The 25,578-nt window shown below is 39.5% G+C and overlaps 1 protein-coding gene across 2 annotated transcripts in view; it reads right to left on the reverse strand.

Annotated features, from left to right (window-relative positions):
• Window positions 1–209: 209 nt before the first annotated feature.
• B3GLCT (beta 3-glucosyltransferase) overlaps window positions 210–25,578 on the reverse strand; it is a 110,349-nt gene continuing 84,980 nt past the window's right edge. For both annotated transcript variants that reach the window (XM_029210040.1, XM_029210041.1), the window contains 3 exons: window positions 20,155–20,274; window positions 11,353–11,497; window positions 210–2,444 (listed from right to left, as the gene is read on the reverse strand). In XM_029210040.1, the coding sequence (XP_029065873.1) occupies window positions 2,277–2,444; window positions 11,353–11,497; window positions 20,155–20,274 (433 nt within the window). In that variant the 3' untranslated portion in view covers window positions 210–2,276. The remainder of the gene's footprint in view (window positions 2,445–11,352; window positions 11,498–20,154; window positions 20,275–25,578) is intronic.

Here is a 25,578-nt window from a genome sequence, read left to right on the forward strand (position 1 = left end):
TATATAATAAAATAGATAATGGTTTTGTAGACTTTGTATAAATATATCTTCAGTGTCTGATGGTTTTCTCTTAAAAGGGCAGGTTTTTATTTTTCTTTTTAAAAACTGTGTTTACTGAGCTGCCAACTTTTTTCTCTGATTTCATTCATTCCTCTTCCTCACGGCCCTCCCAACTCCCACTCCACTTGGACTAATAAATACATCCGAGAAATCAGAAATTTAGGCAAAGGTCTTTTACTTATGGTTAGGCTTACATCGTTCCAAAAAGTAAACATAACTAACACCTAAAAGTACCAGAGAAGGTGCTCCGGTATCAGTAGAAGGCACTGATCATCGTAACACAGGGAAATCGTGATGACGTGGATCTTCCTATCCGGATGCCAGTACAGTCCTATGAAAGGAGTACACTTTTTTCTGAGTGTGACAGTGTTAGGCAAGAATGGGAACTGGAGGCTCTTCTCCACTGGGTTAGGCAGCCAGGCCCTCCAGGAGCATGATTACAGATGACATGAAGGTGACTACCAGTGACAGTAATCCCAGCTATGACAGCAGTACTGACGTCACCAGCAATAGCTTGGCCAGATCTACACGTCCTGCGGGTGCTTCTTATCCGGCTGATCATCCCGGATCCGTTCCTTGGACGGACCACAAAATCCACCCTCACAGCAATGAATCCAGTGTATTCAGTTATCACTGAAAACACAACAGTCCTGGTATTTGCTGGTTTGGAAAAATGGTAAATACTATTGCATCATTTTGGAAATCAGTTACATATAAGCTGCAAGAAAAATGTATTGTTAAAAAACACACGCATGGATACTTTTGGTGGCATGGCTTTAAAACCCTGTGCTTGGCTATAAAAACATTACAGGCAAAATTAGTAACAATTTTTATTTAAAAAAAAAAAGGAAAGTATTTTACTATACCAAAACTAGTTTAAGATATATCAAATTTTATGCAAATACCTCTAGAAAACTGAATTATACAGTTAAAATGTTAAATACAGAATATGCTTTAAAATTAATAATGTATTAAGTTACTGTATATTAATGGTATGATTTGGAAATTAGAGCTGTTTCAAAATACTGTCTGCAAATTTCACTATTTAAGAAACCTGGGAAGTTGCCAAATCACCATGCGGTCCTCCCTTACACTGGGGGTCTCTTCTGAGTCTGGAGAGAGTCATTATATAACATACAAATAAAAATAAGAGTAAAACACCAGGTACAATTAATTTAATTCACTTCCTGAGACTCTGAGCTCAGTGACTTGAATAAAATATGACTTTTTTTTTTTTTAAATATTGAGAACATTATCTTCTGGCAGCAGCCACTACACTTTTGTGTTACAAGTAGGTCATAAAGATAGGGCTTCAGGGAGAAATAGAACACAGATGAACCTCTAAAGAAGGAGAAAGCTCTCGCAGAAGGCTTATTATTCTCTTTTTATGAGGTACAAACAGAAAACCAGATAAAACATAACAACCCGGATTATAGACTACAGGGGATTTTTCATCACTAGACTTTTATGACGTTTTATGAATGATCCTTAACACAGCAGTCTTCCTACTGAGTTACCAGGAAATAATTTCGATCATCAATAATACGGTTAAGGGCTTCCCTGGTGGCGCAGTGGTTGAGAGTCCACCTGCCGATGCAGGGGACGCGGGTTCGTGCCCCGGTCCGGGAAGATCCCACATGCTGCGGAGCGGCTGGGCCTGTGAGCCGTGGCCGCTGAGCCTGCGCGTCCGGAGCCTGTGCTCCGCAGCGGGAGAGGCCACAACAGTGAGAGGCCCGCGTACCGCAAAAAAAATAATACGGTTAAAAAGTTCACCCCATTGTAATATCCAGATCAAGAGACCTTCCCTCTTCTTTATTTTATGTATATAATAACACAATCACGTCTCTCCAGACTCATGCCCAACTGAAACTTTCATTATAATGAAGAGACAGGACAGGAAGGAAAATTCTGGTACCATTTATTTTTCTATGACAGAAATAAAGCTGTTTCACAGCTTGAAAGATACACCGTAATCATTGTGTATCGCAATAACTGCATAATGCTAAAGCAAGTGATCTTCCCCAGAAAACAAAAATCTCTGTTTTCCCTGTGACTCCTTCCCCACCCTCAACTCAAAAATTACCGTATAATAACGTCCACCTAAAGTCAGGAAGCTTCCGATGCTGCATGTCGCACGTAAGCAGTGTGATCCAGCACAGCAGGACAATGCCAGTCTCTGCTTCTGTGTCCTGCCTGTGCCCACAGGCCACCATGCTTTATAACTCTTCTTTAAAGCCTTTTCGTGTCTCCTGCCTGGCTCTGTCTTCCTCACTGGGTGCCAACCATGTGAAATAGACCTTCACGGGATCGATGTTCCAGTGCTTGTGGAACGATATGGGAACTTGGTGAGATAGGTAGTCCTTAGGGTAATCCACAGGCCGAGCCTGCAGGAAGAACAGAGAATCCCGCTCTCTCACTCATCGAAAACAATTGTGCTTCAGAATAGCACTTAAATGCATGAAACGATTGCTCTCCTTCAATATCTGATGTCGGTTATGGGAATCTAAAAACAAGAAGGAAAATCTTTTCCACTAAAATCTTCCCTCTAAATGTAGACTCTTTGTTTCTGCATCTCCAATTACTTTTGTATCACCAATGCATCGCTTTTTGCTTCTAGGTTCCACAGTCATGCCTCTGGGATATTCCTCAACCGTGGTAATAAGTGTGAAAAGTTTTCCTTGGTAAGTCATTTAAGTTACTATTATGACTTCTGCAAAGAGTCAGAAAAACTTATTTCCCAGGTCTAAAGAAACTTTGGCCATACATGGTTGTGTGGCGAGGTGGGGCAAGGAAATTTGGGCGTTCCCACTGCCTGTCCGCTGCTCTAACTTGGAATTAGGCATATGTCTTTCAGAGTAGGGAAAGCCTAGAAAAGGAAACACTTTGGAGACAAAGCACATCAGTGGTGTTCTGGGTCTGCGAATGGGGGTGGGGAATGAGTGCAGATTCACACAAGGGAATTTGGGGGACATGATCCTAGTGTTTTAAAACCGGGTTTGTGGTTGCCTAGCTCTGGAAATTTGCTAAAATTTTTCAACGTAACCATTCACACCATTACTGTGTGTGAATTGTGTATGGTATGTAAATCATACCTCAGGTACAGCTGTAAAAAAAAAAAAAAAAGTGTGTCTAAAATACAATCTCCATTTGTTACACTGTTCAGTGTGCTGTAATCTTTACAGATAAGAAGGTTTACATTTTGCCCAATTTCTGTCCCTCTCATGCAGTTTAAGCCAGCGCTCTTTCCGTGTGTACAGCTTCCCACCCTGCTCCGCCTCTGCTCCCAAGTCCTCGTTCCTCACACTGACCCTGCCTGTCTGGGATTTCCTTTTGGCATTTTGGGCACAGAGGCTGATTATAGACTTCTCAGCATCATAGATGCCTCTTTGTATGCATTTTACTCTTCTAGTTTTGTCTTGTTCTTTTCCATGACCTCATTTATCAGAAATGATTAGCACATTCTAATGCTTAATAATCCAGCTCGTCACTTGCAGAGGTGACTCCTGAGAGGCAATTAATCACTTCTGGAATCTGCATTAATAAAGGCGAAAATATTATGGATTTATTTTTTCCTGTGTTACATCTATTTGTATCTCCAACAGTTCATTTCTAAGTGTGAAAAACAAGCAACAATTTTAATATATTGCTGGACTCAGTTTGCTAATATTTTATTATGGACTTTTGCATCTATGTTCAAGAGTAACACTGGCCTGTCCTTTACTTCTGTAATGTACCATTTTAATTCGTTAACATTTTAGCTATTTTTTTTTTTTTAGTGATTTTCTTAGTGCTTGCTCTAGGGATACAATGTACATCTCTGACATTTTAGGTTAATGTTGGCCTCATAAACTGAGTTAGGAAGCATTCTTGCTTCTCTAATTCAACTTCATCAATGTATATAAGTTTAATACATTTTCTATTTCTTCTTGAGAAATAGCCTTGCTTAAAAAGTGTAATCTAGAAATTTCTCCATTTCATTTATTTATTTTTTTATTTTTCAATTCATCATTAAAAAAATTATTTTAGTGGCTTTACTGGAGTATAATTGCTTTACAATGCTGTGTTAGTTTCTGCTGTATAACAAAGTGAATCAGCTATACGTATACATATATCCCCATACCCCCTCCCTTTTGAGCCTCCCTCCCACCCTCCCTATCCCACCCCTCTAGGTGGTCCCAAAGCACGGAGCTGATCTCCCTGTGCTATGCGGCTGCTTCCCACTAGCCATCCATTTTACATCTGGTAGTGTATATATGTCAATGCTATACTCTCTCACTTCGTCCCAGCTTCCCCTTACCCTCCTGTGTCCTCAAGTCTGTTCTCTACATCTGCGTCTTTATTCCTGCCCTGCCGCTAGGTTCATCAGTACCGTTTTTTTAGATTCCATATATGTGTTAGCATACAGTATTTGTTTTCTCTTTCTGACTTACTTCACTCTGTATGACAGACACTAGGTCCATCCACCTCACTACAAATAACTCAATTTCGTTTCTTTTTATGGCTGAGTAATATTCATTGTATATATGTGCCACATCTTCTTTATCCATTCGTCTGTTGATGGACATTTAGGTTGCTTCCATGTCCTGGCTATTGTAAATAGTGCTGCAGTGAACATTGTGGTACGTGTCTCTTTTTGAATTATGGTTTTCTCGGGGTATATGTCCAGTAGTGGGATTGCTGGGTCATATGGTAGTTCTATTTTCAGTTTTTTAAGGAACCTCCATACTGTCCTCAATAGTGGCTGTATCTATTTACATTCCCACCAACAGTGCAAGAGGGTTCCCTTTTCTCCACACCCTCTCCAGCATTTATTGTTTGTAGATTTTTTGACGATGGCCATTCTGACGGGTGTGAGGCGATACCTCACTGTGGTTTTGATTTGCATTTCTTTAATGATTAGTGATGTTGAGCCTCTTTTCATGTGTTTGCTGGCAATCTGTATGTCTATTTTGGAGAAACGTCTATGTCCATTTCGTTTAAATTGTCTAATTTGTTGGCATAATTGTGGTAGGGTATATAATGATGCCCCTCCTTCATTTCTGATTTTGGCAATTTTTGTCTTCTCTTTCTCTTGGTCAAGCTAGCTAAAGGTTTACCAAATTAGAGCTAATTGTTGGCTTAATTGATTTTCTGTTTTTCTGTTTTCTATTTCATTGATTTGTGCTCTGATCTTTAGTATTTCTTTTATTCCACTTAGTTCAGATTTGATAGATTGATTTAATACCTTTATTCCTTTCTAACATGTTTAAAACTAAATTTCCTTCTAACCACTACATAGCTGCACTCAAAGTTTTTGATATGTTGTGTTTTCATTTTCATTCCATTGAAGGTGTTTTCTAATTTTCCTTATGGTTTATTTTTTGACCCATGGGTTATTTTAAAGTGTGTTGTTTAATTTCCAAATATTGGGTGAATTTCCCCAATTTTTTTTCTCGATTTCTAATTTCATTCCATTGTTCTGGGAGGTGAGTCTTGTTTTATGACTTAGCATATGGCCTATCCTGGAGAATGTTCTATATACATTTGAAAAGAATGTTCATTCTGTTGTTGTCGGTGAAATACTTTATATGTGACAGGTCACGTAGTTAATACTTGTCTATTTCTCAATTCTGTCCCTTTATGTTTCATGTAATTTGAAGATCTGTTGTTAGCTGTATATATACATTTATAATTGTTTTATTCTCTTGATGTATTGACCTTTGTCATGAAATGGCCCACTTCCTGTCTAGTAATATTTCTGTTCTTAAAATCTATTGTTTTTAATATTACTATAGCCACTCAAGCTCTCTGTGATCAACTGTTTGCACGGTATATCTTTTTTATTTAAATTTTTAAATTGAAGCATAGTTAATTTACAATGTTGTGTTAGTTTCAGGTGTACAGCCAAGTGATTCAGATTTTATATATATATAATCTGAGTATATATATTAAATATATATATATAACATATATATATTTTATATATATTCTTTCCATTATAGATTACAAGATATTGAATATAGTTCCCTGAGCTACATACAGTAGGTCCTTGTTGTTTACATATACATGCTACTATATATAAAATAGATAAACACCAAACTCCTAATTTATCCCCCAACCCCCACTATCTCTTTCGGTAACTATGTCTGAGAGTCTATTTCTGTTTTGTAAGTAAGTTCATTTATATCATTTTTTTAGATTCCACATACAAGTAGTGTCATATGATTTTTGTCTTTATCGGACTTACTTAATATGATAACCTCTAAGGTCCATCCATGTTGCTGCAAATGGCATTATTTCATTCTTTTCTGTGGCTGAGTAATATTCCATTGTGTATACATATCACATCTTCTTTATCCATTCCTCTGTTGATGGACATTTAGTTTGCTTCCCTTTCTTGGCTATTGTAAATAGTGCTGCAGTGAATGTTTGGGTGCATATACCTTTTCAAATCATGGTTTTCTCTGGATATATGCCCAGGAGTGGGATTGCAGGATCATATGGTAACTCTGTATTTAGTTCTTTAAGGAACCTCCATATTGTCCTCCATAGTGGCTGCACCAATTTACATTCCTCTCTGCGATCAACTGTTTGCATGGTATATCTTTTCCTTTTATATTCAACCTGTTTGTGTCTACAAATCTAAAGTATACTTGACTCTTATACACAACATATAGACAAATCATGCTTTTTATCCAGTCTGACAATCTCTGCCCTTTGACTGGGGTATTTAGTCCATTCGTATTTAATGTAATACTTGACATGGCTGTATTTTCATTAGCCATTTGCCATGTTATATGCCATTGTTTTTGTTTTTTTGATACCTTGTTTTTATTTCCTTTTGCTATACACCAGCATGTGGTATTGCTGCAGCATATAGTCCTATATTTAATTTTTTGAGCAACCTCTACAGTTTTTCTGTAGTGTATATGCCATTTTTTTATACATTTTTTTGTCCATCTATTCCTCCTTTATTGCCCTTTTTTATTAAAATCTTTCAGTGTACATTTAAGTCTTTAAAAATATAGCTAAAACATCAAAAAAGTTACTTTCTTAAAGGTTTCTCTAGGGATAACATGTATCTTTAACTTATCGGGTTAATACTGACTTAACTCCAACAAAATTAACCTTGCCCCAATAAAGCTCCACTTCTTTCCCGTGCCTTTGTTCTATTTTCATCATATATATTGCATTTATCTATGTTATAAAGTCAACAATATAGTTATATTGTTTTAAACAATCTTGTGAAACTGAGAAAAATATATGTATATATACACATCCATATGTTTTATGTTCATACACAGACACATTTTTTCCTCTCATATACACACATATGTGTATATATACACACAAACATGTATATACATAGTCTTTCCAGTGTACTTAATTCCTTCCTATATATTCCAGGTACCACATGGTGCCATTTTCTTTCAGCCCAGAGAATTTTCTTTAGTTTTTTTAAGGGAAGGTCTGTTAGCAAAGAATTCTCTCACTTTTTGTTTATCTGGGAAAGTCTTTATTCCATTTCCATTTGGGAAGGATAGTTTTACTGGATATAGAATTTCTGGTTAACTTTCTTTTTTTCTTTCTGCCTTCAGGCCTCTTATTTCTAATGAGAAATCAGCCAGTAACATTTTAATTTCCATTTTCATTAGGTTTTTTGTTGCTTTTAAGATTTTCCCTTTGTCATTGTTTTTCAGTGTTTTGACTATAACATGTTCATGTGTGATTCTTTTCCTGATTATCCTACTTGGGCCTTGTTGAGTTTCTCAGATCAATAGATTGTTTCTCATTACATTTTTGAGAAAATGTATTTCTTCAAAAAAATTGTTTTTGTCCCTTTCTTTCTCCCTTCTCTTTTTAAAAAGGACCCCCATTAAATGTATGTTGGTATACTTTGTTTTACCACTTGTCTTTGAGGCTGTGTTCATTTTTCTTCAGTCCTTTTTCTGTTCTTTGGATTAGGTAATTTCTATCGATTGGCCTTCAAATTTACTGATTGTTTCTTTTGCCATCTCAACTCTACTGTTATGTCCATTTAGATAATTTCTCATTTCTTTTATTGGGTTTTTACAACTATAGAATTTTCATTTGGTTCTTTATCATAGTTTCTATTGTTCTATTAAGACTTGCCATTTGTTGAGTTAACGTAATCATATTTTCCTTTGACTACAGTTTCCTTTAATTCTGTGAATATAGTTTTTTTTTTTATTAGCTGCTTTGAAGTCTTTGTCTGTCTGTCAAACCCAACATCTGGTCCCATTCAGAGTCCGTTTCTGTTGATCAGAGTCCATTTCTGTTGACTACATTTTTTCCCTGAGTTCAATGTTTCTTTGCATGTTTCACAATAATTGATTGGAAACTGGTTATTTTTAAATAATGTATTATAGCAACTCACAAATCTGTTTACTACTCTTTTTTAAAAACTAATTTGCCTGAACTTACACTGTGGAATCTTTCTCCGTAGAGTGTGTGGCTGCTAGTTTCTCAAGTTTTAGTTCTTATTTTTATTCTTTAGGATGACTTTCCTGTGCCTGAATAACTTAGTAGTTAGTTTGTAATATAGGCAGAGATTGTGCTCAAACGTCTCAAGCCCATAAAGCTTCAATCTGTGTGTGGATTGGAAAGGACGTTCAAAGCTGCAGTGGGTTTTCAAACATGCCTTGGCTTGTTAATTACTTTCATCCACTGTCCCATGTGCATGCACATAGTTTCCCAGTGGGCCAGAGAATTGTGGCCAGCTTCTCTAGCCCTCCTGTGCTCTTATTTCCAGGGTATTAGGTATCTTATTTCCAGGGTATTAGGTATTAAACTTCTGACCAATAATCCCTTCACCATAACTGAGACTGCAACCTCAGGCCAGTGAAGATGCAGGTTTTTCTTGTTTGTTTCCTACCCAAATTTGACAATTTTAGCTGACATACCTGTGGGTTTTCATCTGTCCCATAAATCAAGTCCACCCCCTCTGACAGCAAACCTGTTGTTTTTTTCCAGCCAGGCCCATACTGGTGAAACTACTGCTGCTCTCTCCAACCAAGCTTGGATGGAAGGTGGGTAGGGTGGGGGGGTTTCAGGCAGAAAGGCCTCAGACTCTGTTGCTCTTACCCAGAACTACAGTAGTTTTTCAGGAATTAATGCTTCTCAGTGCTTTTTGGTTGACTTCCAGATTCCTGAAACAGTTATTTTGACAATTTTGTGCAGAGGATTCACTGGCCATTGCACACTGCCATACCCATTAGTAGCATATAATTTTGGAAGAGCAGAAAACCACATGCTCTAGATACTTTGTTTTTAACAGAGGGTTATACTAGACATTCCTTGAGGCTTCCTTCTGAACCTGTGATCTCACAATAACCTTCCCTGACTAAAAGGAGAAGAAATGTGGCCCAGGCAACTTTGTATCTGAGCTTGTTTCCAAATGCCTGCTCTAACTTACCAGGAATCCTAGATTTTATCTCTTTCTCAATATTTGGACCAGTGTTCAAACATTACAAATGGAAAGTAATGTCCAAATCAGAGCAAACTCTCTTAAAAGAGGCTTAAGAATTAGAAGATAAAGCAGTGTCTGTTGGGGAGGATACATTTTGAGCATACTTTATGACTTTGGAAAGGTTTAAAATTTATTATGTGAATTAGAGAAATCAAGAGTTCTAAAGTATGGGAAACAATTAAAAAAAATTTTTTTAATTATCTTCAAAGGACTTTTACATAAGGAGAAAAGAAAGAAGGAAAGTAATCCTTATCATTTCATTTAGTAACGTATTCTTCCCTAAGTGAAAAAGGCTGCTATGAAAACCTAAGACCGGGTCTTCCCTGGTGGTGCAGTGGTTAAGAATCCACCTGCCAACACAGGGGACACGGGTTCGAGCCCTGGCCCGGAAAGATCCCACATGCTGCAGAGCAACTAAGCCCATGCGCCACAACTGCTGAAGCCCACAGGCCTAGAGCCCGTGCTCCTCAACAAGAAAAGCCACTACGATGAGAAGCCCGTGCACTGCAATGAGGAGTAGCCCCCGCTCGCCGCAACTACAGAAAGCCTGAGTGCAGCAATGAAGACCCAACTCAGCCAGAAATAAATAATAAAATAAGACTATGATAGTAACAGTGATAAATTATTTCCGTTATACACCAACAGTTTTAATTACCCTTCCTTTCTGTGAGTGAAACATTATGAGATAGAGAGAGAGAGAGGGTAAGAGAGAATAACTTGCTTTTCTAAGTCCTGTAATACCACACATAGGCTCAAGGTTTTAAAACATGGCAAAGTACCTTCTGACTAGTACCAGGAGGGAGGTTTCTCATACATTTCTTATTATAAAGGTCTATCTTTATCTTTCCTTGCAGTCCTCAAGAATGCAGAAATGGATTCTGCCTTTCTTGGTAATGCAAGCGCTTTCTTTGCCTCGTTCAAGTGATCTCCTATAGTGCTATTTCTGTCACGCCCAATTCTCTATAGGGCTATAATAGCGCTTGCTACTGGTTACTAAATAAAGCATGAAGACTGTATTTTCAGTGTAAGGGAGAGCACTTAAAATACCTATGCATTCAAATCTCAAAAAGCTTTGATTTCTTAAAGGAGAGCATTAAGTGAATGTGGGCTCTGGTTATTTTTAGTGCAGATATATCTACCTGCTATTATTCTTACAGCATCAGGATAGTCACTGATCAGAATATTCACTAACCCAATTCTTTAAAAAAGAAACTACTAAAAAGATTGCAAAAGGATTCCCTTCTTACCCCACACTGCAGGATGCTGAAACTATTAGCACCAACCACCTCTGGTAAACATCATCTCTTCTATAACCCCCAGAGTATATGCTTATTGAGATATTATACTGAAATTTAATTAAGTTTAGCCTGTCAGTTTAATAGCAACCAAAGGGGAGAAAGCCCAATAGACAGTGTAAGGACTGAGGACAGTGTAGAACTGCAAACACTTGGTGGCTAGCAGGACAACGTTAGGTCAGTCCTGTATATTTTTAAATAGCATCTGACAATTTTTAAATACCATCAATTTTTTTTTAACTCAAAGAAAAAAAAAAGAACAGCTTTTACCTGAGCCTACATGCAAGGATGCTGGCCAAACACCATTTCATTTTTTGGATGTTTCTGCGTTCCATCTTCATGCTGTACCTGGTACAGCATCAACCCTCTGCACGAAGAGGTCTGTTAAGGATTTCCCCCTGGAGCCTGTCCACACAGTTCTTAAGACTGTTTCCAGAAGAATAGGTGAAGGGAAAGTAGTAGTACCTTCAAGTGAGAAGAAAACCCCCCTCTCTCCCTCTGAGGTAGGAATAAAAACATTTTTCTCACCTGATGGAAGAGAGGGCTGTGTGTCACAGGGACTCCTAACCCACTAAAGCACATCCCCAGGACCATATCATCTGGAGCGTCATTGCTGTAGCAGCGACACTTGCTGGCGAGAAGTCTCCTGATTGCCTCTCTGCTGAAGACCATCCTGGGGGAAGCCAGAGCAGACAGAGAAGGCAGTTAGCTCCTCACAACCGGTAATCTCAATAAGGAGACAGAGTTCAGAGCCACATTTCTGATAAAGATGTTGACATCAGCAGTGTTTTATATTTGTTATTCTGAGGGAAATGTTTCTGTGTTTCTATGAAAGGAAAAGCACTTTTAAATACGTTTGCCTATCTAACAGGCAATTTTATTTCTTTATATATATCCTATACACTAACACTTGGCAGTGTTCTTTTTCTAGTATGTCACTGGAAAATTAGAATAGTTCTTAAGTTTACACACTCTCGATGAGATCAGTAACAAAATCCGCCAACATTCCCAGCAGGTAGATGGGCCCAGAAATACTAGGTACCTCAGTTATACAGGTGATGACTGACAATGAGAGCAAATCTAATTGAAAAAACCACGCATGGTCCAAGTGATTCCAGTCCACAGAAGCTTCCTCTAGGTAATTTCGAGAAAGGGGAAAAAAGAGAGAGAAAGGGAGAAAGAGATTGATTTGCCTCAAATAGTGCTAAGATGCTGCTTGACCAGATATGTTGGGTACTTTCTGGTGGAGCTCACAGCCATCCCCACCTTTCTGTGCTCCCCTCAGCACTGCAGGAGGCTAGAAACTCTACAATATTTTCCAGACTCCCTGGCCAGATGGGTCCTGGCTTCATCCTGACGACAAAGGGCCCAATACTGGGGGAGGCCATCTGCTTCTGGCTCCGGTGGTCTCTGTGGCAGAGGCAAATGATGGGGCATGGGTAGCCACAGGCTCCAGCACAGCCGGCATGGGATGGCAGAGCGTCGGTGATGGTCCCAAAGCAGCAGTGACCTGGAGCCCATCCCAGGTCTGCCCCAGATGCAGTGCTGTTAACCTGACAGTAGCAGCGGCCACAGCAACCCACACCAATAGGCCCCGGAAACCAGCACCCTTTGCTCCTTCAGCCTCAGAGGCAACAGTGTTTCCTATAGTTACTGAGCTCTGGGTAAAGCCACCTGCTCCCTCTTATTCCTCTGGCCCTTTCCAATACATTTGTACCAAGTTCCTGCAATAAATTCTCCTCTCTTAAAAAATACAGATTGGTTTCTGCTTTCCCTTCTGGTCCTAGAGTAGTAATGGATCTTCTCATATCATGAATAACCCAATAGCTCATAGGGCTGATATGGTTCACAAGTTCATTCCCAATAAGCAACAACTTTCTTGAAGGCAAAACTATCTAGAATTTATCCATATATTCCCATAGCCAAATACAGGGTCTCACATACAGTAAGCCCTTAGTAAAAGTCTAATGATCCAACAAGTGAGAACAAAGCTGCCTCTGCAAAGCTCTTCCCCAGGGAGGGAGAGTTCTATGAATCAGTCTAGTCGGGAAGAAAAGAGGACAGAGCACGTGAGCACGATCCCTGACGCAAACATGTCGATTCCTGCTCAGCTGGGCTCACAGTTCAGTGCCATATAACCAACACCAGCGACCACGGCTGGTGCTGCAGCGACACGGAAGTCACTCCCTGCTCGTGCTGAGATGTCAGAAGACGGGATGGAATATGACCAAACAGGAAGAAAAAGAAGCTCTTTGTTTAAAGTGATACAAGGAAATATGACCGTACAAGAAGAAGAAAAAAAAAGTGCTTATGACCTATAAAACAGGGAAAACTGCAAGTTTGAAAACTCACCGTAAAATGCCTCTCTCTTAAAAATCTAGTGTCCATCAGTGACTCAGGGCCTCACACCTACATGCCGAGCCAAATTCCTGCTCTACTGACCAATCCCAGGAAAGAGCCTGTGTGAGGGGACATGTGTTCGCCATAAACAGACATTTCCCTTAAAGTGTCTGCCTGATGCCCTGTCAAGGAATGTTTCATAGGTAACTAACTGTCCCAATCACAGCAGGCATCTCGTCCTCTCAAACCCTATTTGAATAAAAATGCTTCTCTTCTGCCAGCATCCAGCAGAACAAAAAAGAAAAGGAAAGCCTTTCATTTTGGCCTGCTCTACCCACCCCCCCCAACCCCCAAAAAGAAAAATTACCAGTTACAGCACAGTATGTCTGTTCTGCTAACTTTTAAATATTAAAAAGATGTTGATCAATAAAACCAAGAGCTGGTTCTTTGAAAGGGTAAACAAAATTGACAAACCTCTGGTCAGGCTCACCAAGAAGAAAAGAGACAGAAACCAAATAAAAAGAAATGAAAAAGGAGAAATCTCAACCGATACCACAGAAATACAAATAACCATAAGGGAATACTATGAACAATTATATGCCAAAAAATTTGACAACCTAGAAGAAATGGACAACTTTCTAGAAACACACAGCCCACCAAAACTGAATCAAGAAGAAATAGATAATTCGAACAGACCTATCACTAGAAGTGAAATAGAATCTGTAATAAAAAAAATAAAAAATAAAAAAAAAACTCCCTACAACCAAAAGTCCAGGACAAGATAGCGTCACGGGCAAATTCTACCAAACACGCAAATAACTTATACTGATCCTTCTCAAACTCTTCCAAAAGACTGCAGAGGCGAGAACACTCCCAAAGACATTCTATGAAGCCACCATCACCCTGATACCAAAACCAGACAGACACCACCAGAAAAGAAAATTACAGGCCAGTATCTTTGATGAATATAGATGCAAAAATTCTCAACAAAATGTTAGCAAACTGAATCCAACAACACATAAAAAAGATCATAGGGCTTCCCTGGTGGCGCAGTGGTTGAGAGTCCGCCTGCCGATGCAGGGGACACGGGTTTGTGCCCCGGTCCGGGAAGATCCCACATGCCGCGGAGCGGCTGGGCCCGTGAGCCATGGCCACTGAGCCTGTGCATCCGGAGCCTGTGCTCCGCAACGGGAGAGGCCACAGCAGTGAGAGGCCCACATACCGCAAAAAAAAAAAAAAAAAAAAAAGATCATACACCATGACCAAGTGGGATTCATCCCAAGTTCACAAGGATGGTTCAACATATGCAAATTAATCAATGTAATACACCACATAAACAAAAGAAAAGTAAAAACCCACACGATCATCTCACTAGACGCAGAAAAAGCATTTGACAGAATTCAACATCCATTCATGATAAAAGCTCTTAGCAAAGTGGGTATAAAGGGAACGTATCTCAACATAATAAAAGCCATTTATGACAAACCCACAGCCAATATAATACTCAACAGTGAAAAGCTGAAAGCCTTCCTGCTAAAATCTGGAACAAGACAAGGATGTCCACTCTCACCACTTCTATTCAACATAGTATTTGAAGTCCCAGCCACAGCTGTCAGACAAGAAAAAGAAATAAAAGGTATCCAAATTGGAAGGGAAGAGGTAAAATTGTCACTATATGCAAAGGACATCATACCATATATAGAAAACCCTAAGGACTCCACACAAATACAGCTAGATCTAATAAATGAATTCAGCAAAGTAGCAGGATACAAGATTAACATTCAGAAATTGGTTGCATTTATTTACACTAACAATGAAATATCAGGAAGGGAATGTAAAAAAAAAAAAAAAAAACCTTTTAAAATCACACCAAAAAAATAAAATACCTGGGAATAAACCTGACCAAGAAGGTGAAAGACTTATATGCTGAGAATTATAAAACATTAATAAAGGAAATTAAAGAGGATTCAAAGAAATGGGAAGATATCCCATGCTCTTGGACTGGAAGAATTAGTATTGTTAAAATGGCAATACTACTCAAAGCAATCAACAGATTTAATGTAATCCCTATCAAATTACCCATAACATTTTTCACAGAACTAGAATAATCCAAAAATTTACATAAAACCAAAAAGAAAAAGAAAAAACGAGAATTGCCAAAGCAATCCTGAGGGGGAAAAAACAAACCAGGAGGTATAACTCTCCCAGGCTTCAGACAATACTACAAAGCTACAGTAATCAAAACAGTGTGGTATTGGTACAAAAAAAGACATACGGATCAATGGAACAGAATAGCGAGCCCAGAAATAAACCCACACACCTACAGTCAATCTTCAACAAAAGAGGCAAGAATATAAAATGGGAAAAACATATGAAAATGTGTTTCCCAGTCTCTTCAGCAAGTGATGCTGGGAAAGTTGGACAGCTGCATGTAAATCACTGAAGTTATTAGAACACACCCTCACACCATGCACACACACAAAAAACAAACCTCAAAATGGCTTAAAGACTTAAAACATAAGACATGACACCATAAAACTCCTAGAAGAAAACATAGGCAAAATATTCTCTAACATAAATCACACCAGTGTTTTTCTTAGGTCAGTCTCCCAAGGCAATAGAAATAAAAGCAAAAATAAACAAATGAGACCTAGTCAAACTTACAAGCTTTTGAACAACAAAGGAAACCTTAAAAAAAAATGAAAAGACAACCTACAGAATGGGAGAAAATATTTGCAAATAATGCAACCGATAAGGGCTTAATCTCCAAAATATACAAACAGCTCACACAACTCAACAACAAAAAAACAAACCAATCGAAAAATGGACAGAAGACCTTAACAGACATTCCTCCAAAGAAGACATATAGATGGCCAGTAGGCACAGGAGAAGATGCTCAACGTCACTAATTATTAGAGAAATGCAAATCAAAACTACAATGAGGTACCACCTCACACTGGTCGGAATGGCCATCATTAAAAAGTCTACAAATAACAAATGCTGGAGAGGGTGTGGAGAAAAGGGAACCCTCTTACACTGTTGGTGTGAATGTAAATTCACACCATGGAAAACAGTTATGGAGGTTCCTCAGAAACTTAAAAATAGAGTTACCATATGACCCAGAAGTCCTACTCCTGGGCATATACCCAGACAAAACTATAATTCAAAAAGATACATGCACCCCTATGTTCACAGCAGCACTATTCACAATAGCCAAGACATGGAAACAACTAAAATGCCCATCGACAGAGGAATGGATAAAGAAGATGTGGTACATATATACAATGGAATACTACTCAGCCATAAAAAAAAATAATGCCATTTGTAGCAACATGAATGCAACTAGAGATTATCATACTAAGTGAAGTCAGAAAAAGGAAGACAGATACCGTATGATATCACTTATATGTGGAATCTAAAATATGGAACAAATGAACCTATCTACAAAACAGAAACAGACTCACAGACATAGAGAATAGACTTGTGTTTGCCAAGGGGGCAGGGGGAAGGAGAGGGATGGACTGGGAGTTTGGGATTAGCAGATGCAAACTCTTATATTTAGAATGGCTAAACAACAAGGTCCTCCTGTACAGCACAGGAACTATATCCAGTCTCCTGGGATAAACCATAATGGAAAAGAATATAAAAAAAGAATGTATATATGTGTATAGCTGAGTCACTTTGCTGTACAGCAGAAATTAGCACAACACTGTAAATCAACTATACATCAATTAAAAAAAATTAAAAGAATGTTAATAAAAACATGTTGAAAGGCTGTAAGACTAATAATATAACTTCCTTTAATATACAATATACTAATTTTAAAAATAAGAAAAACTGAAATGAGAGGCAGGGATTTGCCCAAGGGAATACCTGCAAATCAAGAACAGCCATGCAGCGTAGCAACAAACACACAAACACACACCACGTACAGAAGATAAACTGCATCGTCAGAAACGGGCCTGCCCCCCTGGACTCCTAGCAGATGAACACGGGTCACGGCCGTCTCTTTGGGCAACACTGCCAGGGCCTCTTCATCCTGACCACAGCTTCCCACCCAAATATATGTAAGGAAGTATTTTCAAAAAAGAAAATAGTTATTGAACTAATTGTTATTGAACTAATAGTTATTGAACTAATCCTCCAAGTACCCAAACTTTCAAGAAGTAAGCAACAAAGCGGAAAACAGACACTTGGACTCAAATAGTACAAAGGTCTCATTTTCCAAACAATACAGAGTACCTACACATAAATCCCTGGAGTCCACACTCCTGGGTTAGCTCTGATGAGTGGGGCTGAAGAGGGGTGGTTTAAGGCAATGGTTTTCAAAAACCTATTTGACTATAACACAGTGAGAAAACAAGAAACAGTTCATATGCAACCATTTATGTTTTGTATATGTGTGTGTATGTATATAAAAACTGGAAAAATATCACATAATACTCTTACTACATGTGATGTACACGATATATCTGTTATTCTATTCCATTCTGAATTTCATTATTTTTAAATGATGGTATGATCCATTAATTGGTTTTACCATCCATTAGTTGATCCTGACTTGCTGATAAAAAAAAAAAGCTGATTCTTAAGCTAGATGACCAGAAAAGTCTCTTGTAATATTAGAGAAACTCTTATGTCTGCAGCTTTTTTTATCAATGGTAGATATAAGACAATCTCATGAAGAATGTTTCTGCATCTTTGTAAAGTGCTACTAAGAACAGAATATTACACTGGTCAATGTTAGTTATGTAAAGATTAGTACCAGTGTTCACGCATCTATTTATTCATTTATCCCTTGTATCCTGTAAAAAATGAGTTCCCATGCTAGGAAGGGGGAATGGAATGGGAAAGGAGACTCAGGTGCTGCCTTCAAATAATTCATAATCTGGGTGGAAAACAGAAAAGTAAATAGGCAATTAGATGATAATGGTTTGTATAATATGCTATGAAGGTATATTAGAAAGGCATCAAACCCAGATTTCAGGGGCTGGACTAGGCCGAAGGCTTCCAGGTATAAGTAACTGATAGCGCTATCAAGTCCAAATGAAGGAGGATTGGCCAGGTGACAGGCAGAAGGCTGGGGTGAGGGACAGTGCTGTGTACAGACCAGCAGACGCCATATCTGAGCGGAGGAGTTAAAAAAAATAGTGCCTCTGAGGAACTGAAACAGGTTCAGCACAAATTCTTTTAAGATGAGGGTGCAGATAAATGAGGCTAAGAAGCTGAAACAGCATCTGCCAAGGTCACCAGAGGCCTGGCAAGCCTCAGCGAGGAATTTGGACTTACATTCTGACGGCAACGAGAGGTTATAAAAGGATGTGAAAGACTTTCACTCCCCTGGTAACGCAAAGAAAAATCCAAATAAAATAAAAATCACATTAACCTATGGAACTGTTGAAGAGATGGATGACATGAAGCCTAGGTGCTTCCAGGGAGGAGCCCTGCCCGGGGGAGCCCTTCCCCGGGGGAGCCGCAAGCGGGCAAAGTGGGTCTGGGGGCGGGAAGGCGGAAGGGAAGACCCGCTAGAGACTCCAGCTCCACGGCCTCAGGAGCACCCGGGACGCTGGGAATTAGGCCAACAAGAGGTGGTTAAAATTGAGGCCTGACCCAGATCAACGTGACTCTGGTTGAAATCTGAACGATTATCTCCCAGTCAGATGACAAATGTAGGAAAGAGTTCGCACTCAAATCCACGGGAAGGCAGCGCAGGCCCCCGAGCAGGGGAGCAAGAGGACCAGGTGCTTTCAGAGAAGCTGTGTGACTGCGGCGCGGAGGACAGCACGGAGCGGAGGACGACGACGAGCAAGGAGACCAGGCGGCTGTGGCCGTTCCCTCCGGGTTCAAAGGATTAACACCTTCCTGCTACAAAACGTACAACCCCCGGTACAAAGAACAGGGAGGGCCCTTTACAAAAGGGGAAAGCTCTGGCTTAATGGGCACCAGCACCTCACCCAGGAAACTAATGCATCACCATAAGCCTGCAAAGAGCTGGAACCTTTTTTTTAACGAGGATGAGCTCAGTACGCCTTGGCTTTACGCTTTAGTGTCTTCTCAAAGGCCTCTGTGGACCTCTGTCTCCTATTGCTAATGGAGGATCAACCTTAGCACTGGATCAACAAAGATCAGTACTCCTGCCCAGGCCTGGTCATCACTAGGAAAGGGTCACCTCAGTAACAAGGCTGCAGTCACCACTGAACGGGCCAGAGCAAACCAGAACTCCTGGAACACGACCCCGCAGTAGTAGTCCTGCAGCAGGAATGGTTCTAATCTAGGAGATCGCAAGGTAAGAATATAAAGTCCTAGCCTTCAGAAGTCTACAATCCAGTGCCCAGAATGTTGCTTAGCACATAGTGGACATTCAACAGAAACTGCTGAATAAATTTAAATTACTATAGTGGATAACGAGACTCTTCCTAAATACCCCAATAGCAAAGACTATAGAAATAATAGAACAGACTGACTGCTCAATTGATTTACTTACATAAATCAAATCAAAAATCTTTCCCCATAAGAGATTAGGCAAATGCTTATTTAAAAGCACTGATTTTTAACTGTTATTTAAACCCTATAAATCCCACACAAATATCATTTAATTGCTTAAGTCTAAACTTCTATACCACTCTTTTCCCACATGTGATTTATAAGCACCGGGTAATTAAAAAGTCTAATGACTTATTTTCTGAAATTAATATCCAAAACTTTTTGCATTTAGACTATCAAAACTAACTGGCTGCCTAGAAGCACTCACGACTAAAGGGACATTTCTGCCAAGTTCCCTGACATACATTTATATACTGTCTCTTCAAGGAGTAAAATATTCTTCACTGTGGGTTCTGTTTAATGTTCACTTTCCTATTATAGTAGCAGCTCCCACTGACAGAACACCTGCGTATCAGTATAGATCCCATGGCCACAGACCCATCTCTGCGTCCTGGAAGCGGAAGTGTAATGTCGTGAGTATCTGCAGAAAGCCATGCTCATAGTTACCCTCCTCCTCCTGTGACGTAGCTGTAGCCGCCGGTGCCCAGGCCGTAGCCGTAACGCTCTCCCAGAAACACGGGTTCACTGGCATCGTAACAGCTCAGCAGGTGCTGGAGCCTGGAGATGCTAAGGTTCCCAAGGGAATAGAAGCGATAATCACTTAATTCAAATGCATTTTCAGAGTAAATATTTCATGGTTCTTACAGCCCACTGGTTATATTATGCAATACAATATGGAAGTCATTTAGAGATGAAATTCAAGAGATTTACAGAAGAAAGATTATTTTAAAAAAGAAAAAAAACTGAACGCTGTGCATTACTGGAAACAGGAGAGGAACTGAGAAACAAGGGCCTCCTCTCCAGTGTTACCAAGCCCCTGCCGGGCGTGGCTGCCTCCTGTGGGTGGGCAGGGCGGCAGGTGTCCTGGCTCACTTCCACCAGTCCTGCTCACCACTGAGCGTGAACTGATCATCACACCTTTTCAGGTGCACTTGGTATTTTAAAAACTTCTTCATGGCTAAAAAAGGAACTTTTGAAGTATAGATGAGGTCCATGTCAGGCAGGGAGCCAGCAGGTAGGGAAGAGAAGGTGTGAGCAGCAAGGCTTCCAGGAAACCTCCGGATCAGGATGCACCACTGTGCTTACGCTCTCAAATGAGCTTCCCTAATCTACGCTCTTTTGTGCCTGTTTGTTTATACCTCTGGCCCCTATGCTGCTTTGTCGTGTGTCTTGCAAAGGGCCTTGAGAATATCCATGAGCTGCTCAGAAGAATGCCAGCAACTATGGCTGCTGTAAGGATGAGAAAAAAAGATTTCATAGGAAAATAAAATCTATAAATATTTTAAGTGGAGACAAAGGTTGATGTTAAGAAAGGCTAGTTTTCCCATGTTTTAAGAACTTCTGTCACTTACAAATGCCCTGTAAAGTCCTTCTACTGTTCCTTCTAATTGAGAGCTTCTCAGGTCATACACACCAAATCCTAGCTTCCCTCATGATATTAATCAGCGTGCCTTGAAAAAAAGTTTTTCCATGGCCGACCTCGGATTAAATATTTTTTATGCGTGAAGTAAATTTCAGTGTTTCTCAAGCCTGTGATTCATGAGCATCATGCATCTCTAAGAGCTCGATATATCAAGCATTTCTCTCAATTACTAATCATGAATTCTTTTCTCAAGAGCAACATTAACATCTAGAGCACTGCTGCTCTGGAGTCTCATTTTTCCTGTCTTTGGGATGTATAGGAAGGGCCGTCTTTTCCATCTGTGCTTATAAGTCTTACACCCAGCTAATAAAGCTGACGCTGAAAGAGAAGAAAACACATTTGATGTATGAAAAAAAATCTCTTACAAGTGCGGTGCTCAGAGTCTCCAAGTTGACTGATCAGGTTTATATCTGCCTAAAGGTCAAGGGCTCTGATCATGGTGACAGTTTCTAAGTGGCCAGAAAGTGTTTGAAAACTACCCTATTTTTGACACAGAAGTTAAACATTCTAGGCTCCTAGTTTGGAATCAGTATTCAGGAAGTCGTCTAATAAATACCTCTGCAGGGGAAAGCAAGGAAGGGTGTGGACACCTAGTAAATCACCATTCGGTCATGGAGAGACAAAGATCTCTAAGGAAATCGCAGCCTTTGCTTGGTAAAAAGCTCCCTAAAAGCTCAAAGCCCCTTCTAGCAAATGCGTGAAGAAATGAGAAGTATTTCCCTTCTTCCTGCATATTGTAAAATTATCAATTAAACCATAAACCCTCAATTTCTGAGGTTAAAATAACTAGGATTTAACATCTCATCTGGGTTTCTTTTCCTAGCAACATTAACCGTTTCCATATTTGCAAGATCATATTAAAGCTGAAGAAGCATAAACTGAGCCTGACAACTATTACACACTTCATATTTGGTAAAAACTGGAAATGTGGCTAAAGCAAGCAGATCTCCAGTTCAATCCAAGGGAACTGGCTACCAAACCAGGAAAAGAACTTCATTTAACAACCTGTTACCATTTCAGGCAACCTGAGGCACAGAAATGAACAGAAACAGTATGGAAATGTTCAAGTGCAATCAAAATTGTATTAATACATTTTAGTGTTTTATCATTCTCACTCAGTCTCTCTCTCTCTCTATATATACACACACACACATATCTGTATTATGCCCCTTCCCCCCACACCAATGTGTATATTCTAAGAACAGTGAAAGTCAGCCACCTCAGAAACTACCACTGACACAAGTTTCTTAAAAAGTTAACACACCTGTTGTATGTCCCAACCATTCTGCTCCTCAGTATTTTGCCGAGATAAATGAAAGCAGATGACTATACAAAGACACGTACACAAAGGTTCACAGCAGCCTTAATTATAATCCAGAACTATGAACAGTGACACAGTGCTTGTATCTAAGCTAACACCCATGTTCCAATTTTATCGACTGACCCAATAACATTCTTTATAGCAATTTTTCCCTCCAATGCAGGATGGAGCCCAGGATCCTTTACTGCATTTATTTATTATTCGCTTTATTCTCCTTTAATCTGGAACAGTTCCTCAGCTTTTTGTCTTTCATGACATTGGTATTTTAAAATAATAAATGCCCCCACACCCCCCTTTTTAATAGACTGATCTTCATCTTGGGTTCGTCTGATGTCTCCTCATAATAAAGGCAAGGTTACGCATTCCCAGGTGCAGTATTACATAAGTGATGTTGTCTGGCATGTGGTGTCCACCTGTCCTCCAGTGGGAGTATCTATTTTGATCACACGGTGCTGTCTGGTGTCTCCCCTGGACACTTAGTTTTCCCTTCGTCATTTCTCAGGCTCCAGGCAGACACTTTAACAGCCAGCAAATATACTGGTCCTCATCAAAATTCACCCCGAGTTTAGCATCCGTTAATGATTCTTGCCTGAATCCATCTTTACTATGCTGGTTACAAAGAGATGACTTTTCCAGCTCCATCATCACTCCACATTTATCAGTCAGAACCCCTCGTTAACCTGCTAGTTTGAGCCCGCCTGTTACGGACTGAATTATGCCCCCAACCAAAATATTCATATATTGAAGCCTTAATCGGGGATGTGGCCGTATTTGGAGATGGAGTCTATAAGGAGGTAATTAAGGTTAAATGAGGTCATAACGGTGGGACCGTTATGTGTCTTTATAAGAGACACCGGAGGGCGCTCTCTCCATGGCACACAAAGAAGAGGTCACCTGAGCACACACCAGGCCGGCGGCCACCTTCACACCAGGAGAAGATGCCTCAGAAACCTCCCATGTCAGCACCTTGATCTTGGGCTTTGCCAGCCTCCAAAACTGTGAGAAATAAATTTGTGTTGTTTAAGCCACCCAGTCTGTGATATTTTGTTATGGTGCCTGATCTGCCTCATTTACTTATTTATTTATCATAAGCATGGACTCCCTGATTACTAATTTTAATGGTTGATAACCCATTACCGTCCTTAATCATACTGATGCTCTTGTCACAGATTCTGCCAAAGAGAACCTTTCCAAGCTCACTTCCGTGTCCTCTTGACATGCACTTTTCTTTTTTTTTTTCCTAAGCACTTCCTTACTCTCTGGTATAAAAAAGAATGTTCCAAATATCTTCTTGTATCTTCCTTGCCTCAACCTTTAAATCAGTGATTTCTCTGAGACTGGTGCCTTTTAGTAGGAAAGTAGCAGTATCAGTTCCGGTCATTAGTTGCTCAGGGCTACGGGGGTATCTTTGCTTCTGGTCTTCTTTGGTGGGAAGGACTAGGAAGGTGTGTGTGTGTGTGTGCGTGCGTGACACACACACACACACACACACTTTGGCAATCGTGAGTCTCACAGAAATTATGAATCCTTGCAGATTTCTCCACTTCCAATCTTCCAGCTCTACCTTAGGCCTCTTCCTTGACCTGGCCCGTCCCATATCCTCCCACAGTGAGCACCACGGTTCCCAACCAACACTTACTCACCTACTCAGCCCTATAGTGTACCTAAAATGCCTTCAGAGTTGCTTCACCCACACAGTGACTGAAAACTCAGGAGTTGTCTGACATGCCCCCCTCCTCCCACCCCTGACTGAAGGTGTGTCTCTAAATCCTGTCTTCAGCCATATTTGCCTTAGTTATACTTTCCCTGTAGTGTGATTATGTTTTCATTTGAAATGCAGTTGGGTTCATTTGTTTCAGCTTTCTCCTCATCCTTGTTGATTTTTCTCATCCTTACAGATTTATTTTATTTTTCAATAGGTAAAATATTAGCATGCTTCCCAAAGTCAAAACTAAACTAAGAGATAAACTCAGCAAAGGGTCACACACACACACCCCCCACTCCATCTACCCGATCCTCCCATCCACCCGTTTGGAAACTACTTCATGGTTTTCTGGCTTATCTGTTCATCTGTCTTTTGCACAGGTAAGTCTACATGGGTATGTTTTATTTCCCCCTCTTTCTTCCATACAGGGAAGCAAACTGAATACATTCTTGTGCACTTGGCTTTTTCCATGTAATGGTATCTTCTGGAAATCACTCAATACAATTTGATTTCTTTTTTTTTTTAAAGGAACCAAAATTTTGGTTCATTAGTTTGATCCTCTGCTTTTTTGACCTCTACCTCATTATTTCTGCATTTATCTTCATTATTATTTTCTTGTTTTGGGGGGGTTGACTTTGTGATTCTTTTCCTAGCTTGTTGAGTTGGGAATTGAATTTTTTTGTCTTTATTGTTCCCACTGGCTTGGCAAACCTTATCCATCCCTTTATTGTTAGACTTCTTGAATGATTATGTATCTTTCATATAAAGCATAGAGTTAGGGTTTGTTTTATGAGCCAATGTGAAAAGTTTGTTCTTTTATTAGGGGATTTAAACCCACTCACATTTTGTGATATGACTGATGTTTGATTTCAACACTAAAATTATTTTAGGTTTGAATTATTATGCATATTATACTGTATGTACTGTGTTTCTTTATCTACTAACATTCTGGATATTAGAAAGTTTTCTTTTCCTGGTATTTATGTTCTATTTAACTTTTCATGTCTTACCATGCTTTTTTTCTTACTTGGTCTGTCAGTTTTACATCGGTATCCTTTGAATTCCATCCATTACCTGTACAATAGGCCATGATCTTATCCTACTGTCCTTTTTCCTTCCTTTTTTTTTTTAAGTTGAATACTTTGTCAGAACATATAACATTTACATACTGTTATTTACCCATGTCCCCACCCCGTTGTGCTTTTAGTGCTACAAGTTAAATACATGAAATGCTCACCATCAGTCGTTTTACCCAAATTTCATCTTAGTTGCATGAACTTCTTTCCCTAATATCAATATATTCCTTAGGAAGGGCACGTGTGTACACTATTCCCTGAGTTTTTGTACTGAGAACCTTTTCTGTAGCCTCAATACTGAAGAACATCTTAACTGCGTATAAAATCCGTGAGTCACAATTTCTTT

The sequence above is a fragment of the Monodon monoceros genome, unplaced genomic scaffold (assembly GCF_005190385.1).
Source record: "Monodon monoceros isolate NGI ecotype Baffin Bay Population unplaced genomic scaffold, NGI_Narwhal_1 Super_Scaffold_8, whole genome shotgun sequence".
NCBI classification, from domain to species: Eukaryota; Metazoa; Chordata; class Mammalia; order Artiodactyla; family Monodontidae; genus Monodon; species Monodon monoceros.